Genomic DNA, 24840 nt, shown 5'->3' with positions numbered 1-24840 from the left:
GAAGACAGGGCAGACAAATCTTAGGATGTACAGAAAACTGACAAAAGAAGAAACACTTGAGGATTGTTGTGTAAGAGAAGGAGTAAGCTTTGTTAAGTGGCACTTGAGCTGGCCCACAGTGGAATGGGTTGCCAAAACAAGCACAGCAGGGAGTATATGACCACTTACCTGGAATGGTACAGTAGTTGAGATCTTTGACGCCCAAAGATCCCTGGATGGCAGTACTGGCATTACCTGGCAGTTAGAAATGTAGACCTCAGCTTCATGCCAGACCTACTAAGCCATTTTTTATTAATTAAAATTTAATACTTTTTATTTCAATGAGATCCCTGGGTAAGTCCTATACATGTTAAATATTGATTAGGGTGACTTACTAAAGTGTGTTCTGATCCTTAAAATTCTACTTTAATATGTATAATCAAGAGCTGAGTGGTTAGCCATACAGAAACTGAACGTATGGTCCAAGAAGGAAAATTCAATGTGGGTAATCAAAGAAGGCTTCATTGAGGAATCAGGAGTTGAGCTGGGCCTTAAAAGCTAGAGGAAGAGGATGAACACATCCAGAGAAAATTTAAATAAGGATATTAAAGCAGAAGCAGTGGTATGGACCAGCCCTCTGGCAGTGGACAGGGAGATTAACTAGGACTTTTACCTGGTTCCTCCTAAAATGCCCTGAGTCCAACTTTTCAGAATGAAATAGGTCACATATTTATTTTATCCTCAAGGAGCATAACCCAGACACTGAGTAGAATGGTCTGAGTGTCCTACTAAAGATACAGATAAAGGGCTGTAGTAGCAAAGGAAAAAAGCAGCTTATTCAGAGTTGGAGATTTGGAGAACACTTCTATGAAGGAGCATTTAAACTGATCTTTGAAGGTAGAGTGGGGACAAAAGTATTTGAGCAAATAAACTGAACAGTGTCAGGTGAAGAATCAGGCATGGATCGAAAGACTTAAATGTCTGTTGGAGAGTTTCACCTTATTTGTAGGCAACAGAAAGCCACCAACAGTTTCAGTTGGGGAACAATGTGATTGGGCCTGCTTTTTATAGAGATTAATCTGGCAGTAATAGATTGGTGACAAGACCATCATTCCTGGTATCAGGTCTCTACTGAGGTGGTAACAATAAGATTGGAAAGGGGAATCAAAATTTAAAATGTTGCAAAGGCAAAATGGGCAGGTCCTATTGACGTTGGTTCTGATCTTGGTTACTTAAGGCAATGATGCTATTAATCATGATAAAATGCAGGAAGAGGGACAGATTTAGGAGGAAAGTAGAGTTCAGTTTAGGTAATCCTAAATATACTCTATTCCCTGTCTAACTCCCAAGACTTTCCTCCCTTTCACATTTTTAGGAGTTAGATTGTTCCTTAGGTGACTGGATCTCACTCGTGAATGACTAATCATTCGCTGGTGAGCTTTGCTATTCAACAAATACGCAAAAGGGACCTAAAAACAAAAAGTCAGCTCAGGTGTTCATGATGCCATGAGTGTATCATAAATTTAAATTTAGAAATTTACTTAAAATAAAAAATGCAAAAGATAAAGCAATGATTTTATCACATATACAGTCTTAAATGCCACTTTTCTAAAAAGAAGGCTTGTGGAGACACTTCTTTCCCCATTATTAAAAAATCCATTATAACTGTGATAAAACAGGTTGTGTTCAGTTTATTAGACTTGTACAAATAAAAACTTAGGTAGTTAACTATACATGGTCCTAAGCAGATAAAATAAGGACAATAAATAGATGCATGGTCTCTTAGAAAACCTACCAGTTTAGAATGGGAGGCTAATTTGGGAGCTTCCAGAGCACCCTGGTTAAGGCTGTGGAAAGAAGTTGCAGATTGATGACATCTTGGAAGTAATGACATGTTTTTAAAAGAAGATTCCATGGAAAGATAAGTAGATTGTAATTTACAGAAAAACATACTTTACATTTTAGTTCATTGAAACCTGGGCCTAATGCTTCACTCCTTCTCTGTTAGAATTAATTATTCATGTCCTTTGCCCTATGACTTTGCCATTCTTCACAGTGTTTTTCCAATTTGCTACTATGGAGCTTGGTCATATGACTTGAAGTTTTGGTCAATAGAATGTAGATGGAAGGGACAGGCTGCCCTAGCCATTGTCTTATGGCCAGGTACTCTATGTTTCCTCTCACTCTCTTGTGCCCCTGCCATTCAGCATGAGAACATGACTCAGGAAACCACCACACAAGGATAATAATGTGAGACACATACAGCAGGCTTGAACTTACTGCCTGAAGCAGAGCTATCCAGCTGAACTGCAGACCCATGAACAAGAAAATCAGTGTTTGGTATGGTAAGCCACTGAAACTTTGAGGTTGTTATCATTAATTAAAAAAAACTGAAGCATATCAGTAATGAGCATAGTTGACTAGGAACAACTATCATGTTCAAACAAGATACCAGTGATTAGAACCTGAATCAGAGAGGGACCAGACCAGTGTGGATGAAATTCGGCTTATCTTTTAAACTGACAATAAAAAGAACATACTTTAATAGTGATTTTATGATTTTATGGTAAATTTTGTGAGCTATAAAGAGGCTTATCTTTATTTTAATATTCAAATATACATTTTGACTATAAAATATAAGCATCAAAATTACTTGTATTATTTTTGAATCCAGATTGAATTTTCCAAAGGTTGGGCATGTCGGCCTGAATAACAAGCATCTCTGCCTTCACAAAAAAAAGGCAACAAAACCTGAGGAATAAAGTGAAATACACAGCTGAAATCTTAAAAACTTGTTTAAGAATAATGTTAAATTTCATATGTAATAAATAATATCAAGAAGGTTATAGCATCTGTACCTGTTTTTTAAAAAGTCTTCCTTCAAGAGAAAGACAAAAGATTATTGCCTGTATCCTTTTGGCTTTATAGTTTTTAGACTACTGTGCTATTCAGTATAGTAGCCCCTGGTCACATATGACCTTGAGCATTTGAAATCTAGTAATCCTGATTAAGCTGTGCAGTAAGTATAATATACACACAATAGGTTTCAAAAGCTTAATGTGAAAAAAATAAACATCTCATTAATATTTATAACTACATGTTAAAGTGTTCATATTTTGCATATAGTTACTTTATTAAACTCTCCATAGTAACCCAGTTTGATTGTGGCATATTTTTCTTACAGAGGTCTTGATTGATACAATATTAAAATGAAGTATTCTTTTTAAAAACTTTTATTTATATCATATTTTATTTTCTTATTCAGGTGAAACTTTTATATTTCTCTCTGTCTCTCTCATACACACACATGCACACCCTAATTAACTTCAATGTTTTTAATCTACAGAAAAATAACCACTTCTAATTTTAATCCCTGTGGTTTCATAGACATAGAAAGTTTCCCCCTTTCTAAAGGAATGGGGTCACCAGAATCAAGTTTGGGTGAAAGTCCAAGAAGGAATGGTAATCATTTATGACCAGTGGGAAATCCAATATTAAAATTATTTGATAGTAATCTATTTTATTTGGCCTTCCTCATCCAGAATGGCCGACAGCAGTTTCCTTGATGTGCCTCAAAACCCTCTCTCTCTATAACAGATTAAGTTGTGCCTGCTGATGATTTGAGATTTGTAAGTGGAGTTTGGCTCCCAAATACCTTTAAGATTTTGGTAGGGGGCAGGAGGGGAGAGTCCAGGCAATAAGACAGAAAGAAAATAGCAAAAGATTTCAGTATTTACAAAAGGAAACTTGTGAATTCTAATTTCAGCTTGTGGAGGGGCAGCGTTTAGAAAACAAAAAGCCATAAACTTGGGGCAAAGACTTGAGTTTCAGTATCAGTTCTGCCATGTACTAGTTTCTGTGACCTCTGCTTGTAAAATGAAAATTACATTCTCATGGGTTTTTTAGGACCAGAATAGATAATGCACCTGACAGTGCTTTGTATATGCAGACATAAGTAAGAAAGGAGCTGCTGCTATTGGCTGTATTTATATGACCTTTTATTTCCATCATTATCATCAACTACTATTTACTTGATTCTGATTTTGATTATTTGATTTGATTTGATTCTGCTGTTCAGTGAGCAAGCCATATAATTAAGGAGCCAGGAGTTTGGGAATCATTGATAAGTATCATACATCATATACGTCACCATGCAAAGTATATGAACAGAATATCAGCATTGCCATGACAGCCTTTGTGAACTTAAAGCAATGTTAAATTCCAAGTCCATTAGGAAATAGGTCATGTGTTTATTTCCCTTTCCACCATGCCCTATATTCATGCATATTTAAGTGCATGCTTTGAAGTTATAAGGAGACTGTCTAGTAGGGTATTTGGGAGAGAAAATAATGGTTAAGTGCATGCCAGGCTTTAGCTCAGCCATTTGAGCAAGTAACTTGACCTTTCTTAGCCACACCTGCTGCTCCTACGAAGTGGAATGATAGTACCTACCTTCTTATTATTGTGAGGATTAAATGAGAAAATGAATGTAATGCACTTGGTCACAGAGCATAGTACACAACAAATGCTCAATAAATACTAGCTATAACAATATAGCTAACTACTATTAGAAAAAGGTTAAACATATCCTAATTTGGCTTCTTATTCCTTATCAAGGTACAACAAGTTCAGTTGTAGGTATCAGAGAAGAAAATGTTCCTGTCCAAAGCTCTATTACACTTATATTCATCTGGATATTGTAAAAAATGACTTGGTTATTCAAGAAATGTAGGGATATTTGGCCTCTAGTTTGTCGGAGAGCTTTTCCTTCTCCCCTGTACCCGCCCCACATCAGCTCAATAGTCACTCCCCAGATCTAGAGATGGAGAGCCTGGGGCAAGGTCAGAGTAACACATTGTCACTCCATCCTGCTCAAAAGGTAACTCTTAACAGCAATCCTTAAAGGAAGGGGGTACAGGGTCTCTTCATAGTTCCGTGACACGGCCCATAGCTGCCACTTCTCTCACAAAATATTCCATGGAATAAGTAAATAGAACCCATGCCTGTGTGACAGGAGTAGCATCAACACTTTCAGATCTGATTCCTGGCACATTTTGATGTATAAATATCATAACAGCAAAAAGGTATGGCACACTACATTAATGCAACTTTCTCCCTAAAGTAAACCCTGGGACAGTAAGATATGGCATGGCTTTCAAATTCAATAGTGTCTTCGTGGTGCACTTAGTATATTTGCCTATTAACTGAAAGGTTGGTGGGTTGAGCCTCCCCAGGAATGGTCTTGTCTCTAGCCAATTTCTTGGTGATGAAAATATTCTGCAGTTAGGTGGTGGTGATGGTTGAACAACACTGTGAGTGCAGTGCCACTGAATTGTACATGTTAAAACGGTGAATTTTATGCTATATGTATTTTACTACAATAAAAACAAAACCTTCAATAAATGCAGTGGAAGATGCACTTCCCAACCCAACTATATTTTTCTTCCCAGTATGTATACATCTATCATGTAATATATACCCTGATATCTGAATGCCTATATATACATCAGCTTTTTAGAAATCTGGTCTGGGTGTTCAACCCTGGAGCATTTTGGCATCACCCCGGAATGTGTGACCCATCCTTGTTTTGGCTTGGATTAAGTATAGTGTTAATTGGCACAAGCACATAAATTCCCTTGCAGGACTCTTTGGTCCTAGACATATTTGTCTAGTCTAGAAAATTCTCCCATGCAAAGGCAGGCTGGGAGTGGAATGTGTGTCTGTCCTCTCCAAAGGCACTGTATGGCTTTCTTAGTAAATGGGAAATAAGAGAGAAAGGGTCTGTAAGAATGCAGCTGAGATTCTTCTTTTAGCCAGCACAATTTCTTAGCACAGGAGTCAGAACTCTGTTCTTCTGGATGAAGCCAATATTGTTCTTTTATAAAGCAAAGATCATGAAAGGTGGCAGGTTTTTAAGACCTACATGAGCACAGAGTACAAAAAAGGATGGAGGGGCTACAGCTGGGAGAGACTCACAAAAGAGACAATATCCACCAAGAAGTCCTTGAGGCAGAAGGTGGTGATTACCTTCCAGGGAAAGGCTTCATTCAGCAAAACCAAAGAAGCTTTATACTGGTCAAGATTGGCCTTCATGAACAAGGAAGGATGATGACCTTGTACACCACTGTGGAGGAAAGTGCTCCCTGGACAAGTTTTTTTCTCACTCCAGCCAGCAGATTTCAGCTGCTCCTGCTATACCATGTCTTTCCAGAAACATGAAGGCTTGTGAAAGATAATCAAGCCAATGAGAACCACGGCAATCAGGATCAGAGAGAAGAGAACCATGAGGAAGACATAGGTGGAATGGGGGAGAGGTGTAGACATTGGCTGCTCAGCTGGGATCATGTTGGTCAGGTTCAGCATGTAGCCCAAAGTCCATCCCACATCAGTGTCCCGGATCTGCAAACAGTGAAGAAAATCTGTTGTTTCTGTTGAGTTTTCATGCAACCCCATTCATAACACTTAACCAGCCAGATGATAGAGAGCACCACATTCAGTTCTTTACAGAGATTACTTCTGTGTTCTAAACTGGGAATTTAGTTGTGGGGGAAAATGGAGCAGGAGTGAGTGATTATGGAGAATTTGGAGCCTCACTACTATATTCTCAAAATCCAGAGAGGATCTTTGTGACAGATTTCCCAATTCTCCCACGGAATTTAAAGAGAACTTAGGCTTTTGGAGAATTGCATTCCTCTTTCGTTGTGTGTGTGAATGTTGGGGGTCAGGGTGGGGAAGGGAGGTGGGAGGTGACAGAAAGCAGGCAAAGCATTAGGCATAATGATCTTTGTGAGGGCTGGAATCTCATCCATATAAAACCAGGACTTCTTTACGATTCAACTAGTGAAAATTGGAGAATCCCAGCAAATTTAGTCTTTATGGCAGTTGGAAGACAGCATATGCATGAGAAAGCGTTCTTATTAAATGATTAAAATATGCTCTGACCCTGCCTTGTTCCTAGAAACATTTTCAAGTTGCCTTACCATTTATGAATAATAAATAATTTTGGAAATACTTTTATTACATGAGTTATACATGGTCATGGTAGAAAAGTTACAAAGTATAGATAATCCTAAAAAAAGAAAACCACCTATACATCAACACTCAGAAGTTGCTGCTATTATTTTGTGATATATCCTTCCAGTCCTCTCTGTGAATTTTTTTTTCTTAACAAAAAATGGAATTAAATTGTATGTAGAATCACTCACTTAACAATACTTTGTAAGCAATATCCCATGTTTTTTTAAGGGATTTCAATAACATCATCACTGGCATGAACTGCCTTATGTCATTTTTATTCACCTTATCCATTATTTAGAAATCCCAGAAATGGAGTAAGTGGATAGAGTAAAGTGCATATTTTAGAGCTCTTAGCATATATTGCTAATACAGTCTCCCCAAAGTTTGTGCCAATTTACCTTCCAACCAATACCATATGGAAATCTTCCTCTCTCTTAACCCATTACCAATACTGGAATTAATCTCTAAAAAGCCTATTTCCTTTTATGGAGGAGAAGAACCTTATCTGACTGTGGTATGTCAAGGAAAGCTCCAGGACTAGAGTTATCATCCAGGGTTTAGAAATACTGGATTATTCATTGGAGTTCAAGTAATATAAATCACTTGTAGCCCTGGCTGGTGTAGCTCAGTGGATTGAGTGCGGGCTGCGAACCAAAGTGTCGCGGGTTTGATTCCCAGTCAGGGTACATGCCTGGGTTGCAGGCCATGACCCCCAGCAATTGCACATTGATATTTCTCTCTATCTCCCTCCCTTCCCTCTCTAAAAATAAATAAGTAAAATCTTTTTAAAAATAAATAAATCACTTGTAAATTTGATATAGATATGTCCTTCAAACAGACAAAATAAACTCTGATGGGACAGAAGGAAGATTGGGATATTAAAACAAGGAAAGATTTGCATTTGAATTATCCAAGGCTGCTACAAGTCCCCTACCTCAATTGTTTTCTTTTTGCTTGAAATCACCAAATTTAAAAAAGGGGTAGACTTTTTGCCATTATTGGGTATAGGCATAAAATGTAGAGAAATACTGTTCTTGATATTTTTCAAGTATGAGTTGCCTGTACATGAGCCTTGCTGCAGGTGTAAATGTTTCTCTTTGTTTAGATACCTGCAGGTGGCGCTATGATAAAGCATAGAAGTGAGGTTTCCCCTTTAAGGCTCCTGCTGAGCCTGGCTTCTCTAAGCAAAGACCTTCATTCACAGCCACTCATTGCTTTCTCCACACTGAGTTTTCAGATTGGTCAACCTTAAAGGTACAACCAACAAAGCCTTCACCCCTTATGAGAAACCATGATCATCCTTTCCTGATTCATGGAAGGGGTCTTCAGGATGGAAGTTGAAGTTAGCACACAGAATCACTGTGGCTCCTAAAATACCGTAACATTACTGTAACTTCTCACTTTTTTTGTTTTATGAGGAATTCGTCACTGTTATGTAAGCATAAAGGAGAGTCTGAGAATGCAGGAAGCTCTCCTTAGATAAGATATCTACAACTGGATGGTCAACAAACCCAGAAGGGTTTGGCACAAAATGCCAGTGTGGGTTAGAGGTGAAGTGGTAAAATAGGACATCAGGCCAAAACTTAAATCAGGTTGACTCCTGCCTCTTTCAAGCCCAAAGCTGCTTCAATCACAACAACCCAACCTCCCCGCAACCCAATAAGTACCTGGCCCATGAAATGAATAGTCTTCCAGTTATCAGGTGTGAAATGATAGCCCTCCTGAAGAAGAGAGATGATGTAAGTTCCGGAAAAGCAGTATTCACTCAGGTACTTCTCCTTCACATCACCAAAATTCATCTTCAGCTGAAAATAGTGAGGGAAATATCATACTTGTATAATGGGCAACTCTCCAAGATCTCTTTTTCAGTTGATCAAGAGATGGGGAAGCCCCAGCTCACATGGACCTGAAAGTTCACCTCTCCAGCAGGTTTTGGGAATGGTGCTGTGCTCCTTCAGTGGGTGCCAGGGCTTACAGAATATGTTTAGGGAACTTCTCCTCTAAGATTCTATGAGATGGTAATAAGTGCTCCAGGAAAAAAGTAATTTCTATTATCTAGTAGGTCAGAAACTTTCATCCCTGGTGAAACTTGAGTTTCACAGATTAGCATGTTAAAGGTGTGAAAACTTTTACACGAAAGAAACCCATTTTTGTACAATCAGTTTCCTATATGCTCTTGACCAGAGTTTTTGGTTCAGAGCCTCTATAAGCATCTTAAGGAAATAGTGTCATAAAGAGCCACTCAATTTAATCCCTAAACTAGCAGCATCAGCATCCCATAGGAGCTTGGTAGTCCTCATGCAGAACAGCCAACACAAAAGTGTAATCACATATATAGTCAAGTTTGAGAAACAGCTCTGGAACACGGTTTAGGAAGCATTTTGCTTAGGATTGCTAAAATTACCAACATCTCACCTTCTATTCTCTGTCCTTACTTTTTTTTTTTACATGTAAGTCATGCAAAGGGGTCTTTTTGGGTCCTTCATGTGTTTACCCTGCTCCTGAATGAAGGAATTAATAGCTACCTGCCAACCCTTGCCTTTACTTTGCCTAGTTGTGAATATATGCCAGATGCCCACAGCTGGCTCTGCTCCTCTTCTCCCCTCAAGATCAACAGGCCAGGACATCTCTAGTTCAGCTCAGAGTTCTTTCTACTGCCCTATTCCTCAGCCCTTGAGATAGGCATTCCCTCCTGTACACCTTAGGACGTGAGAGAGCTAGCATTTGTTAAGCATGTACTAGGAGTTATGCCAGATGTTTCATATGTAGGGCTTCCTGGTTACCTGCCTACCCCCCGTTTGCCCAGATTTCTCTTCCCTTACAAGGCAAGATGTCACCCCATCTCTAACCTTTAACTGCTAGCTGAAGTCTCTCACTTGGCTCCTGCCAGCCCTCAATCTCTGGAAAACTAATCCCACAACTAGCCTGAATTGTCCTGCTCTGATGGAATTCTTCAAATGACCCAGCTTGGAAACTTTTTATCACAGTCCTTGAAATTACTCTTTGATCACCTCCTTTGTATAGGATGTTCTCCTGAGACCTTGGTGTGACATCAGTTGACTTTGCCTGACTAGGTCCCTACCCCTTTCTTTCTGCACTCTGGTTTTCCTTTGCCAAAAGACCTCCTCTCTCATTTGATGTAGTCTTGGCAGGTGTGTCAAACAAAAAACCCCTAAGGGATACAAATTTCAAGAATCCACTGCCAACAACCCCATAGGTTCTTGAAGGCTTGCCTATCCCTTGGGGGAATGCCATTTTGGCCTAATTTCCTTGAACTCTTCAACATTCCTATGCCCCTCCTCCTTCTGGGAAACTGTACATTGGCTATGCAGTCTAGCCTGTTGAGGATTATTTATGATATTAGCCAACAATGTAGAAGCCAAAGGCATCTACCTGGTACATCAATCCAGACTTGATTGTGTTTTTTTTCCAATTCCAGTTGACACAGAATACTGTATTAGTTTCAGGTATACAACATAGTGATTAGACATCTATGTAATGTACAAAGTGATCACCCCAATAAATCAAGTACTGACCCTATACTTAATTATAATATTTTTGACTGTATTACCATGCTGTACTTTACGTTAAGACAATTTGTATTTCTAATCCCTTCACCTTTTACACCCCAGAATTGATCATGTTAATGCTTATGGATTCAAAACTATGTGCTCTCCAAATGGGATGAGAATTCACCCTCCTTTGTGTTTTATTTCCCCTGCCAAAGCAGGGATAGGCAGCACTATTACAGTAGGTATAAAGCATCTAGTCCACTTTTTGGCACATAAGATATGCTTAACAATTGTTAGCTCTCTGTCTGGCAAAGGTGTTTAGAAGGTTCATTCCCAGACTAAAGTCACACTGAGATAGCAGTTCTTCCTCATGTTGAGGATAGCAAGAAAAGAAGAAAAGAGTTAGCCTATAACATAACATTTGACAAAAAAAAATACCCCCAAACTGTTCTCTCCATACAAATGAACAGTGCGGTTAGAAAAAAATGAACACGGGTCAATAAAACCCATCTCAACATTCTAGGTTCTGGTGAGGGTCTGGGTCTCACCTACAGCTCCATTCCCCATCCACCCCATATTCCCATATCCCTGCCCCACCAAATGTTTCAGAATTTCTTCCAAATGCAGGCCTTTCTGACCTTGCTTCCAGGGTCTCAGCTCCTGAGCAATTCCTCACGTGACTTACCTGAGCAGACCTACAGGTCCACATACTGTAAGATTCCCAACTTAATGTAATCTGATGAAATAGGAAGTAGATGAGGGTAAAGAGAGAAAACCTGGCATGAGTTTTCACTCTGAACAAGAAGTAAGTTTTTTTCAAAGTGCAGCCTCAATCTACCTCCTTGGCAGCCATACATACACCTGATGTCAAGTTTCCTCAACTCCAAGATGTTCATCTTCCTCCACAGATCACCACCAATTGCAAAATGCTTCCCCTAAGTGTTTTGCAAACTGTAAGGTGCTAGGCCATATTTGAGCAGCTCTTTGGAAAAGTTCTGAGTCCTGGTGGGGTAGCTCAGTTGGTTGGAGCGTTGTCCCTGATATACCAAGGTTGTGCATTCTATCCCTGGTTAGGGCACATACAAGAAGCAACAAGTGAATGCATAAATGAGTGGGACAACCAACTGATGTTTCTCTGTCTCCCTCTCTCTCAAAATCAATCAATACATTAAAAAATTAAAAAGAAAAAAAGAGCCCTGGCTGGTGTAGCTCAGTGGATTGATTGAGTGTGAGCTGTGAATCAAAGAGTCACCAGTTCGATTCTCAGTCAGGGCACATGCTTGGGTTGTGGGCCAGGTCCCCAGTAGGGAACATGGGAGAGGCAACCACAGATGCTTCTCTCCCTCTCTCCTTCTCTTCCCCTCTCTCAAAAAAATAAATACAATCTTTTTTTAAAAGTTAAAAAAAAAGAAAAGCTCTAAATACCCTTCCTTCCTGTTTTAACTCAAAATACTTAGGGAGAATTCCAAACCTCCAGGATCTTGCACAACCTCCCTTCCCTCTTTGTCATTGCTGATGAGAACACATCCATTTTTAATTAATTGCATTTTTTCAGAATGAAAGCACCATTCACTTTTGCAACAGTGTCAATTTAAAACAGGTGCTAGATTCTAGGCGCTATTCCTAGAATCTAGGGGCCTAGATGATCTGTCTTTTTAACTGAGAGTAGACCCCATAGCTCTTTTTTTCTTGGAAACTTGCATCAAATAGCACCAAATCTTGAGTGACTCAGTGCCCCAGATAAGAAAAACATTTGTGTTTCAAATTTATGAGTAAGTAAGAGATATCTTGGACCTTGTAAGTGGAGAAAGGGTCTTAATACAATGATGTCTGTGGAAGGTTCTGTGAATTGCCCATCTTTCTTGCTAATAAAACTTTAATTTGGGTGTTTGGGGAGGGGAGTGGGTGACAATATGCCCAGATCCAGAAAGCAGCTCATGATGGATCTGAGGCTCTCAGCCAACCTTAAAATCCTGTACACTCTGTTCTCCCATCCAGTCCTGGCCAATGAAATATAAGAGAAACTGCTAAGGAGCTTCTGGGATTGTTTTTGCCTTCCTGTAAAAAGGAATAGATGTATCTGGTTCTAGCCTTCTTCTGACCTTGAACGTGGCTGTGATCCCTGAAGCTAGATCTTGTGTCCATGAAAAAATAGGCATAACAACAAAACAGAAGTAATGGCTGAGATAGAGTCAAGCTGCTGTTGACCCCAAGCCAGCAGCTGCCTACTGCCAGACTTCGCATTAGGTGAGGAACATGAGACCTTTTTTGCGTAAGCCATTGAATACCAAAGAAAATGTCGATGAACTCATTTCTGATTGCCCCATTTGAGCTTCCCTAACATGTTTACCGTATCTTGGTCAAATTAGTGCAACTTGAAGGGCAGATTCACATCCTCTGTGTTGTTAAGGGCACAGAACAATGGTAATAGCTGCTGTCTGTAGTCACTCACCTCTTTCCAAGGCCGAGAGCAGAAATTTTTTATCGTGTCAATCATCTTTTCCTGAGAGAGGGTTTCCTCTGATGTAAGGTTTAAAAACTTCATCACATAGTAATATGCTGAAAATGCCTGCAAGAGAGAAATGCAGAGTTTTGCAGTGTCCGGCACATAGGGACACTGACTCTCCAGGATGTCGTACCCCTTGTGAAGGTGCCTGGAAATCTCTGTTGAGTCAATTCACAGGATTTTTGATACTTCAGACCCTAGCAAGATGGATCACTTTGCTTCTGACACGCATTTCTGAGCCAGCTGGTAGCTAATTTTCTCAATAATGTTAATGGGAGAGTCAGGGAGAAAGATGGGTAAAAGAGAAGACAAAAAAGAGGAAGAGGTTACTAAAATCCCACCTTCAAAAAAACTATGTGTTTTATATAAATTTTTTATCAAATAAAAACTGGAAAATTCTATACTGGGGTATTAAAAGTTATATCCAAGTAGCAATTATGAGGTGTTTTTGTACTGCTTTCTTTAAATAGTCAATCTTTATTTAACAAATATTTATTGCAGATCTATCATGAATTAGGTACAACTGAAAGGTGTTTAAAAATCATTATTATAACATAAATGAGAACTATAGAAAAAGTTAAAAGTACAAATGAGTAAAAAAGGAGACATTTGATTAACATAACCTAAATTTTATCACTTAGAGACAACTAATATTAAATATGATATAGAAAAAACTAGATTTTACCTCCATTCTAATAATATATCTAATTTTTATCACACTTTATACCACCCTGTAACTTCCTTTTGTTATACCCATGGTATGTTTTTAGAGAGGAAAAACTAACTGAACAGAGCTTGCTAGATGAGGCAACTGAAACCCCAGCTCTAGTGCTTTTTCTCTTTCTTGCCCTAAGGATGTCAATTTTCAGGGGAAATCATTTTGTAGGTCATAAAAGCATGCCATCTGCTTATTTACCAAACACCCTAAGCTGTGTATGCTAGGCACTGGGCTGAACCACAGAGTCTACTGAGATTATTGGAAGGGAGTAAAGAGATTTCCCTGTGCTAGAAGTATCTAGATTAGGGATTATATTTTGTCTTCTGTAAAATTACTAAACTAGAAATGATTGTTGAAAGGATATGTGATTTTCAATCAAGCCAAGTGCATTCTGATGTAATTTTCATGGGCAAAAATACAGGAGGGCAAAGAACAGGAGTTATCAGGGATCCTACTGGGGGCTCAGTTCTAACTCAGAGAACAGGACAGCTCTCCTCTGTCAGACAAGTTCCTGCTGCAGTAGGTCTTATGCTTCAAGTCCAGCCAAAATAAGCCTAATGCCAGCTTCTTAACAATTGCATCATTAAAAAAAATTCTTATACATATATAACATCTTATTTTAAAAACATGAGTGTGTATGTATTTGTCCTTTGTAATAAGTTTTCTTTTTCATTTTTTTGGTTTGATTTTCTCCTCCATTTCTAGTTCCAACAGAAGCCACATTAACAACTTAATATGAAGCCTTCCATTTTCCTTCAATTGCTTGTATAATCATATACAAACATACATATATAAGGATTTGCTTTTTATATGAAATGTTAAACATTCTGCATCTTGTTTTTCTTACTCAACAATATTTTGTGGAACACTCCCAAGTCACCTGGAGACACTCTAAAGTCTACATAAGAGTCCATGGTGTAAATGTATCATAATTTTTCAACAACCCCCTCCTGGTGGGCATTCCCTCAATTCCAGTATTTTTGCCTATGAGCAATGCTGCTATAAATTCTCCTGCACACTTAGCCTCTGAATTTGTATGCTCATTCCTTTGGGGAAATGGAGCTCCGTAGGAGCTTAGAAAGACAGTTTCCACATCCCTGGAACTTGGGAATTCCAACACTCTAAATATCAGATGCTGGTTGCAGAACAAGATCTTGGTATGGTCCTCTTTCTACCATCTTAACCCAAGATACCATCATCTCTTATGTGGACACTGCAATGGCCTCTTATTTGATCTCTATGTTAGCTTTCTAGTGCTATTCTAATCCATCCTGCACAGGGCAGTTATGGAAATCTTTTAGAAACAAATTTGATAATATCACTCCTCTGCCTAGAGCCTTCAGTGATTCCTGATTATACCTAGACTAAAGTCCAGAATCTACCAAGTCTCTCAAGGACAGGTATGTTCTAAACCTTCCCACCTTGCTAATAGCATCTCATATTCTTTCCCACCTTGCCCACCACACCTCAGCCACCTTGGCCTTCAATCTCTGCCAAGTTTTTTTTTCTCTGGGATTGCATACTTGCTATTCCCTCTGCTAGAATTCCCTTGACTTCCATGCCTCTTCCTCAGAAAGATTTTCTAGTCATCTATCTAGACTAGTACCCTCTGTTATTCCCTTTCAAAGGACTCCATCTCTTTCTTCCCATCAATTACCACAGTCTGATTTGCTTTTGTTCATTGTGTTTCTAGTCTCTTATCTACCTGCATCTAGAATGGCAAGACCATATCTGTCTTATTCTCAACAGCACTGACATGGCACTTGGCACATGGAAGAGTCTATAAATGTTCAAGTGGCACATAACTGCTTTCCCTCTAGTTCCTAGAGCACTGCCTAGAATGTAAGAGATACCACCCAAAGCAGTCTATAGATTCAACACAATTCCTATCAAAACACCAATGGCATTTTTCATAGAACTACAACAAATAAATTAAAAATGTATGTGGAACTACAAAAGACCCTGAACAGCCACAGCAATCTTGAAAAAGAACAAACTTAGAGGTATCATACTACCTGATATATCAAACTATACTACAGGGCTACAGTAATCAAAACAGCATGGTACTGGCATAAAAACAGACACATAGATCAATGGAACACAATAGAGAGCCCAGAAATAAACCCATGGCTACATGGTCAATTAATATTTGACAAAGGAAGCAAGAACATACAATGGGTTAAAGACAGTCTATTCAATAAATGGTGGTGGGAAAATTAGACAGATAAATACAAAAAAAATGAAACTAGACTACCTTCTTATACCACACACAAGAATAAACTCAAAATGGATTAAAGATATATATTAGACTCAAAACCATAAAAATCCTAGAATAAAACACAGGCAATAAAATCTCAGACATTTTGTTCAACAATATATTTTTTTAAAGATTTTATTTATTTTATTTTTAGAGAGGGATGGGAGGGAGATAGAGAAAGAGAGAGAGAAACATCAATGTGCGGTTGCTGGGGGTTATGGCCTGCAAACCAGGCATGTACCCTGGCTGGGAATCGAACCTGGGAGACTTTGGTTCCCAGCCTGCGCTCAATCCACAGAGCTACGCCAGCCAGGTGTTCAACAATATTTTTTATATATCTTCTCAGGCAAGGGAAACAAAAGAAAAAAATTAAAAAATGGGACTACATCAAAATAAAATATTTTGTACAGAAAAGGAAACCATCAACAAAATGAAAAGATAACCCCTAAATGGAAGAAGGTATTTTCCAGTGATTCAATAAGGGGTTAAATCCAAAATGTACAAAGGACTCATACAACTCAACACCAGAAAAACAAATAATCCAATTAAAAAATGGGCAAAGGATCTGAACAGACACTTCTCATAAGAGGACATACAGATAGCCAATAGATGTATGAAAAGATGCTCAACATCACTAATCGTTAGAGAAATGCACATTCAAACTACAATCAAATATCACCTCACACCTGTTAGATGGCTATAATAAATAAATCAACAAACAAGTGTTGGTGGAGATATAGAGAAAAAAGAACCCTCATGCATTGTTGGAAAGCAGTATGGAGTTTCCTCAGAAAATTAAAAGTGGAACTGCCTTATGACCCAGTGATTTCACTTCTGACCACTTATCTAAAGAAACCCAAAATACTGATTCAAAAGAACATATGCAGCATTATTTTCAATACCCAAATTTTAAAGCAACCCAATACCCATCAGTAGATGAGTAGATAAAAAAAGTGGTGGTACATATATACAATGGAATATTGCTCAATCATAAAAAGAATGAAATCTTACCATTTGTGATGGCATGGATGGGCCTACAGAGTATTATACTAACTGAAATAAGTCAGTCACAGAAGACAAATACCATGTGATTTCACTTACATGTGGGTTCTAAAGAACAAAATAAATGAACAAACAAAACTGAAACAGACTCACTGATACAGAGAATAGACTCATGGTTCCCAGAGTGGAAGGGGATTGAGGGTCTGGGTGAGGAAAAGGTGAAGGGATTAAAAAGTACAAATGGGGCCCTGGCCGGGTGGCTCAGTTGGTTGGAGCATCCTTCTGTACACCAAAAGACTGCAGTTTCTATTCCCTGTCAGGGCACATACCTAGGTTGTGGGTTTGATCCCCAGTTGGGGTGCACACAGGAGGCAATCAATTGATGTTTCTCTTTCTCCCTCTCTGTCTCTCTTCCTCTCTCTCTAAAAATCAATAAACATACCCTTGAGTGAGGATTTTAAAAAGAAGTACAAATTGGTAGTTACAAAATAGGCATGGGGATGTAAAGTACAGCATAGGGAATATAGCCAGTAATATTGTAATAACTATGTATGGTGCCAGATGGGTACTGGAAATATCGGGGGAAACACTTTGTAAAGTATATGACTGCCTTACCATGTGCTATACACCAGAAACTGATACAAAATAATATTGAATGTAAATGGTAACTAAAATATTTTTTTTTAATTTAAAGAGACACTGAATCTCTGTTGACTGAGAGACTGGATTAATTCTGAGACTGGATAGCTATGTAGTACACAGCTAATGCCAGGAGAAGTTCCCTCTTATTTATTAAAACTATGTATGTTAAGAGTTAACTGATTGTGGAGCAGGAGAGAGGGGAAGATTTTTCTATTTTACTTTTAAAATTTTTATAGCACAAGAACCTTTAAAAAATTTTAGGTGTCTGATACAGCATTGTGAACTATTAGGACGATGTTATACAGCACATCTCTAGCACTCACTCATCATGTATAACGGAAACTTCATGCCTGTTAATAGCAATTTCCCATGTCCTCCTCTCCCTAGCCCCTGGCAACCACCCTTCTACTCTCTGATTCTATGAGTCTGATTATTTTAGATAACCTAATATAAGTGGAGTCCTTTTATATTTGTCCTTTTGTGACTGGTAATTTACCTGGCATAATGTCTTCAAGGCTCATATTCGTCACATATCACAGGATTTTTTTCATTTTAAGGCTGAATAATATTCTACTGTAAGTATATACCACATTTTCTTTATCCATTCATCCATCAGTAGACTTCTTAGGTTATTTCCACATCTTGTGCTGTAATATGCATTAGAGTGCTGATATCTCTTCCAGGTCCTAATTTCAATTCTTCTGGATAAAAACCCCAAAGTGAGAGTGCTGTATCATATGGTAGTTTTTTTTTTAAATTTCTGAGGAACCTCCATAGTGTTTTCCATAGTAGCTACACCACTTTGCATTCCCACAAACACTGTACCAGCGTTCCTCCTCACTGAAGAATTAAGAAATTCTCTTACTCTTGCCATTTGCTTTATAAGTAAAAAATATTTTAAAAATATGAACAAACAGAAACTTTCTATAGGTGAATTTAGTGAAACATTGAGCCTTCAGTGCAATACACAGCAATCAAGTCATCAGGGTCTCCTGGTCCGTGCCACCTCCTACCCCCAAAGCTCTGCATGCCATGGGCTCTTGAAAATTTTCTCCCAAAAATTTTCAGAAGCCTCCCTTTAGCATCTCAGGATCCTGCTCTTATTCATTTCTGAAAATATAAAAGGTGCCCTCTTCATTGTTTTTCTATCAAAATAGGTAACACAAGGCCCTGGCTGGTGTAGCTCAGTGGATTGAGTGCCAGCCTGTGAACCAAAAGGTCTCCAGTTCAATTCCCAGTCAGGGCACATGCCTGGGTTGTGGGCCAGGTCCCCAGTAGGGGGCACATGAGAAGCAACCACACATTGATATTTTTCTTCCTCTCTTTCTCCCTCCCTTCCCCTCTGTCTAAAAATAAGTAAATAAAATCCTTGAAAACAAAAACAAAAACAAAATAGATAACATGTTTATTATATAGAATTACTACAAGTAAAAAATGAAAGTCTCTCCTTAATCTAACCATCCCCTAGAAAAAATACACTTTATAATTTTCTGTTTAATACCTGCAGCATATATATGTAAAATATCAAAATATATGTATATATTTTACATAAATGTGATCATATTAGACATAATGTTTTATAATCCTTTGTTTCACTTGATAATAATACGCCATGGGCAAGTTCCTATGCAGTTTGTTTTGCCCATTTAAGTGACTACAAAAGGGTACTATATATGGATATGTCATAACTTACTTAAACAATCACATATTCATGAGTATTTAGGCTTTCTAATATTTCACTGTTGTAAATATGTTATAGTGTACTTGCATCTTTGTACTCTTTCTTGCCTTGGGATAACTTTCTTGGGGTAAAATGTTTGCTGAGAAGGCAAATATATTTTATGAGTGGAGATATACTCTAAAAGACAGGAAAATGTTCATATAGCAGTTCATAATAGCCCCAAATTGGAAACAACTCAAATGTCCATTAACTATAGAAGGGCTAGATAAATGTCAGTGTATTCATGCAAAGGAATGCTACATTGCAATGAAAGAATGAACTACTGTTACATGCAACAAAATAGATAAATCTCAGATAATACTGTGAAAGAAGTCAGAAAAAAAAGGACACACACCATTTGCAAAAACTGGCAACACTAATCTATGGTGATAGATGTAGAAGTAGTGCTGTCATTTGAGAGGATAGTTATCAACTGGGAGAGTGGACAAGGGAGCTTTTTAGGGTGCTGGGAATGTTCTGTACTTTCATCTAGATGAAGGGCTCATAGGTGTATCCCTTAAAAACTATCAAACTCTGGCCTTAAAATATGCGCATTTTTGCAGATATGCTAGATTTCAATTTTAAAAATGGAGGTGAGCATATTTGAAATATCCATACATATCTTGTCAGATTCTCTTTCAATAAGGTTGGATCCCTTTACAGGTGTACGAGATAACTTTTTTTTTACCCCAGAGCTTAAAGTATGTTCTATTTTCTATGAGTCCCAGTAGTGGTCCTTTATATGCCCATCTAAACAGGGTTATTCGTTACTTCCAAAGCCTGGAAGTATTTTCTTTCCAAACTCCTGAACCATGCCTGCATCCTCAATCTTCCTAAAGTCATCATCATTTTCCTGTACTATAGAAATATGAGTTTATGGATCATAAATCTCAAAGGCATATAAAGATTTTTTTAAAAGATGATCTTTAAACTTGGGAAAAAGCTTCGAGAATACCAGAGGCAAGCATCCTGCCTCGTCCACATGGGAACCCACCAAACTACTTTCAGGTCTCTGAACACACTTTACTCTTTCCCACTGCCAAACTGTGCATGCTGGTCTTCTCCCTACAATATCCCAAACACCGGTGTTCTTCCTGTGAATACACAACATTCCAGGCGCTCTGTCAGGCCCCCAAATGAAAAAGTGAAAAAGTATACCATCTCTGCCTTCCAGAGCCTCAGGACATATGGGAAAACAGACAAGTCAACTATAAAGACAAACACATTCACATCAGCCAAATTGATGCAGTTTTAACCTACATAGAAATGCAATCCATTCCTGTTCAGTTTAATTGAGTTGGTTTAAGTACAGCAGTCTATCCTCTCTCCAAGTTTTTTCTTGTTTTTATGATATCAATTACCCACCTCCCTCCCTGCTCCCCCAACTTCAAAGAATCTCTCAGAGTGCCTTTTGTCCACTCTGACATGGTTTCTGAAACGGTGCTCATTAAAATCACCAGGAACCTCCTAACTGCCAAAATCAATAGTCTTTTTTTCTCATTCCACCTCTTTCTTGATTTTTGGCTGCATATCATTCATTCATTTGTTCAATATTTACTGATTACCAACTATATTCTAAGCAGTGACCAAAACAGATGAAAATCCCTGTCCTCTAGTGGAAGGCAGCAGAACTCCAACAAATAACAGGTAGTATGATGGATGGTAACAAGTGCTATAAAAACAAAGCCCACATATACAGGGGTGGGCAAAAGGAAGTTTACAGTTGTTTGGAAAAAGACATGCAAGTTATGATTTTTACAGTAACTTTATTAACTCAAAAGAATGTCACAATGCCACAGTGCACTTAGGTACAATCTCTTCAGTGCTCAAATTGCCAGCCCTCATTATTTACACATTCTTGTAGTCTACTTGCTATACTCTTTGGCATAGAGTTCTTTATTGTCATCAGTTTCTTGGCATGCCTCTCTTATGCAGTGAATCATGTAGATATCCACAGTACGTGGTTTCCGTGAAGAGGCTTTATCTTTGACAACACCTCCCAAGAAGTCCACTGGGGTGGGAGGTCTGGTGATTGTAGTAGCCATGCCATTGGCTCGTCAACATATCCACCTGCTGGGTACACCAACTGTAAACCTACATTTGCCCACCTCTCTATAGAGCCTCTGTGCAGATTAGAGAAACCCACAGAATAGGTATAGTTCATTTCTAATTCCTTCCAAAACTGATGCAACTTATTTCAGGGGTCATTTTATCATGAGAACTGCTGCCTGGTAATGTAACTGACATTCCACCTTTACCAGGTTTCCAGGGAAACAAATCCAGAACGCTAATCTAAAGCCAAATTTTCCCATAAAGGAAGAAAAAGGGTATCTTAAATTATTTTCCAAAGACCCAATCAAAAACATATTGATAGTACTCTGGGGGGAAAAAGATAAAATGAAGCATTGTAATAATAGAAAGAACAGGCATTACAGTCTAGTCTCAAGGTTCTGCTCCAAACTAAATGCTTGACTTGTTCCCCAGCCCCCCATTTTAACTTCACTACTCATTCTAAATTGTATTACTAGATATTAGGTTGGCTCTGCCCTGGCAGGAAGCAGTTCAGAGGCAGAAGTAGCATCAGTTGCAGGGCTGTTTGTCTCTGGCATACGTATCTGTATTTGCTTTCCATACTTCTAAACAGACTTGACCTCTGACACTTGTGTGGCATTCACTCCCAGGCACTGCCCTGTGTAGGCTCATGGTTCTCCTTTACTCTCTAGTTTTTATGTACTTTTTGTTTTAAGATTAAGGGCTCTAATGTGGAATTCATAGGACCACTTCAAGGGATAATGATAACTTTAAAATTGTATGCAAAGATTTTGGCATACATTTATATGTCCATTTTTCTGCTTAGAAGACGTTTAGTTTTCATCACATTCTTCAAAGAGTCTGGTGATCCCTTAAAGAGTTAAGAATGAACAGTTTATTGAAGACATTATGTGAAGTGGAAAAAGCCCGTCATAAAAGGACAAAATATTGTATGATTCCACTTATATGAGGTAACTGGAATAGTCAAATCCATAGCAACAGAAAGTAGAATGGTGGTTGCCAGGGGCTGAGGGGAAAGAAGAACAGGGAGTTAGTACTTAGTTTAATGGGTGGAGTTTCTGTTTTGGAAGATGGAAAAGTTCTGGAGATAGATGATGGTGATGGTTGCACAATAAGGTAAATGTACTTAATTTCATAGAACTCTATACCTAAAAGTAGTTGAAATGGTACTTTTCTATTATGTAAATGAGTATTTTACCACACACACGAAAAGAATGACTGGTCTTGACAGCCTCAATATTTTGCTTTTAGCTGTCATCTTGACTTTGCAGGTTGTGATTTAGAGTTCTCTCTTAAAATAGAATCAATTAAGCAGTATACAATTATGCAATACTATTATATAAAAAATCGAAAATAAAATGAACATGGCCTCCTATTATAAACACCTGAATCAAAATTGAAGTTATAACCCTGTCCTCTATATTTTTTAAAAATTTCTAAGATAATCATGTTGCTTTTCTACATGTGTTACAGAACACAACAAGGGGGGGGGCCTGAGACGATATACTGTTATTGAAAGAAGGCCCCGGGTCCGTTATGTCTGCTGCCAGAGGAAAGACACCTCTCAATGCCAGAGATTCGTGAAAAGGAAAGGAAATGTTTATTTAATGCTATACTAACTTAAAGTAGTGATCTAATGTCTTTATCAAAAATCCCAAAGTCCCCCAAAACACCCACAAACACAGTCACAGTCCTTCCTTCCTTCCTCCTTTGCCCAGTCCAGAGTACCGTATCTCAGGAAAGGAAATAGAAGTCCATGGCTCAGGCAGTCCTCTGGTTCTTAGTTAGTCTTCCATCTTGACTGGGAGACCTCCCTGGGTTCCCGGCACCCTCGGCTGAGTCGCCAGGATCTCTGCTAAAACCAGGTGGTGGTTCCCCCTTCTAAAGCTGCGGGGGTCCCCACTCTGGCACAGGCACGTGGTCCTCTCTCCCAGGGCCACGGGAGTCTCCACTCTCAAGGCCGCATGGTTCTCCCTCTCTGGGATGCGGGAGTCTCCACTCTGCTAAAGCCGCGTGGTTCTCTCTCCTAAAGCAGCACGGTTCTCCTTCTCAGGGCTGCGCATGGCTCTCCTTCTCAGGGCTGCGCATGGCTCTCCTTCTCAGGGCTGTGCATAGCTCTCCTTCTCAGGGCTACGCATGGTTCTCTTTTCAATGGCCGTGATCCTCTCTGCACCTCCACAGCCACATGGTTCTCCACTCTGTTAAAGACGCATAGTTCTCTCCTCCTCAGGGCTGCGCATGGTTCTCTCTATTCTGCTAAAGCTGCCTGGTTCTCTCTCTCAAGGCTGCACATGGTTCACCTCCTCAGTGCTGCGCATGGCTCTCCTTCTCAGGGCTGCGCATGGTTCTCCTTCTCAAGGCAGCATGGTTCTCCTTCCTAAAGCACCATGGTTCTCTCCATCAATGGCTGCCAAGTCTGGGTTTTAAATCCCCACGGCCAATCTTCCTCTGCAGCCTCATTTCCGACTCCTCCCACACTCGGCTTCACATGCCAGAATTCATATCCTTCCAGCTTTACTGGGCTGCCATCTTGAGTCTGGGCAGGTGTGGCCCCATGTCCTGGAGCCAATCTTCTCTGAGCTCCCACGCAGGCGCTGTAGCTTGGGGGATCTGCCCCCAGTCACGTCTTGGTGGGGAAGTTACTTCCATTCCCCTGGCTCAGAGATGATCACAGCTATTTAACATATCTATGCAACCAGCCAAAGGCTATAGATATGTTAAATGACCACACCAGAGGGTAGCTGCAAGGCTGTTGCTATGCAAAACAGCTCTCAATGGCCTTGCTCCATTTGTCCCTTCCCCCAACCCACACCCTGGGTGGGGGGATGGAGACAGCTTAAAATCTCCTGGACACCTTAAGTTCTGGACCCCATTTCAAATGCCCATTTGGGGTCCCCCCTCTTGGCTGCACCCTGTAACACATGCACACACATACATACACACACATTTCTCTTGGTAGCACAGCAGAAACCAAGACTTAGAATGAGATTCAAGTGTAAACCCTGCTGTCTGAACTGGGAAAGTATCTATTAGTCTTTCTTTTTTAAACAGCTATGCTCCAGAATAAGGCCATGTATTTCTCCTCCCCAACTCCAGGACTAGTTTATTCATATTATATTCACTTTTTTCACTCTATCTACCTGTCTATCTTTTTTGAAAGTCTTCCTTGTGTTAGGGCCTAGATGGTAGTTTTCCTGTCTGTATATGTTCTTCAGAAATTCACTTTATTGGGTTTACTATCTAAGAGGGCCTCTTAAAACCCTTAGAAAAGTCTCTTCTAGAGTGGAATATTGGTTATACCAACATGCATTGGAATTCAACCCAGAAAAATAAAGTGTTAATGGAATGGAGTGGTAGAGTTTAGGGTGAATTTTTCCCCTTGATTTATACATATTATATAATGCAAAAAAAAACCCTTAATCTTACTCATAATGC

At 39.1% G+C, this 24840-nt stretch overlaps 1 protein-coding gene across 3 annotated transcripts in view; it reads right to left on the bottom strand.

The window, feature by feature from the left end:
* Nucleotides 1-1645: 1645 nt before the first annotated feature.
* ENTPD1 (ectonucleoside triphosphate diphosphohydrolase 1) overlaps nucleotides 1646-24840 on the bottom strand; it is a 108769-nt gene continuing 85574 nt past the window's right edge. For all 3 annotated transcript variants that reach the window (XM_045854322.1, XM_045854324.1, XM_045854323.1), the window contains 3 exons: nucleotides 12961-13077; nucleotides 8664-8801; nucleotides 1646-6378 (listed from right to left, as the gene is read on the bottom strand). In XM_045854322.1, coding sequence (XP_045710278.1) covers nucleotides 6172-6378; nucleotides 8664-8801; nucleotides 12961-13077 — 462 coding nt within the window. In that variant the 3' untranslated portion in view covers nucleotides 1646-6171. The remainder of the gene's footprint in view (nucleotides 6379-8663; nucleotides 8802-12960; nucleotides 13078-24840) is intronic.

This window comes from Phyllostomus hastatus, unplaced genomic scaffold, assembly GCF_019186645.2.
Source record: "Phyllostomus hastatus isolate PE091 unplaced genomic scaffold, TTU_PhHast_1.1 phas_scaffold_1066, whole genome shotgun sequence".
In the NCBI taxonomy this organism is placed as follows: Eukaryota; Metazoa; Chordata; class Mammalia; order Chiroptera; family Phyllostomidae; genus Phyllostomus; species Phyllostomus hastatus.
The sequence above is the reverse complement of the archived record's forward strand: the minus strand, read 5'-3'. Positions and strand labels throughout refer to the sequence as shown.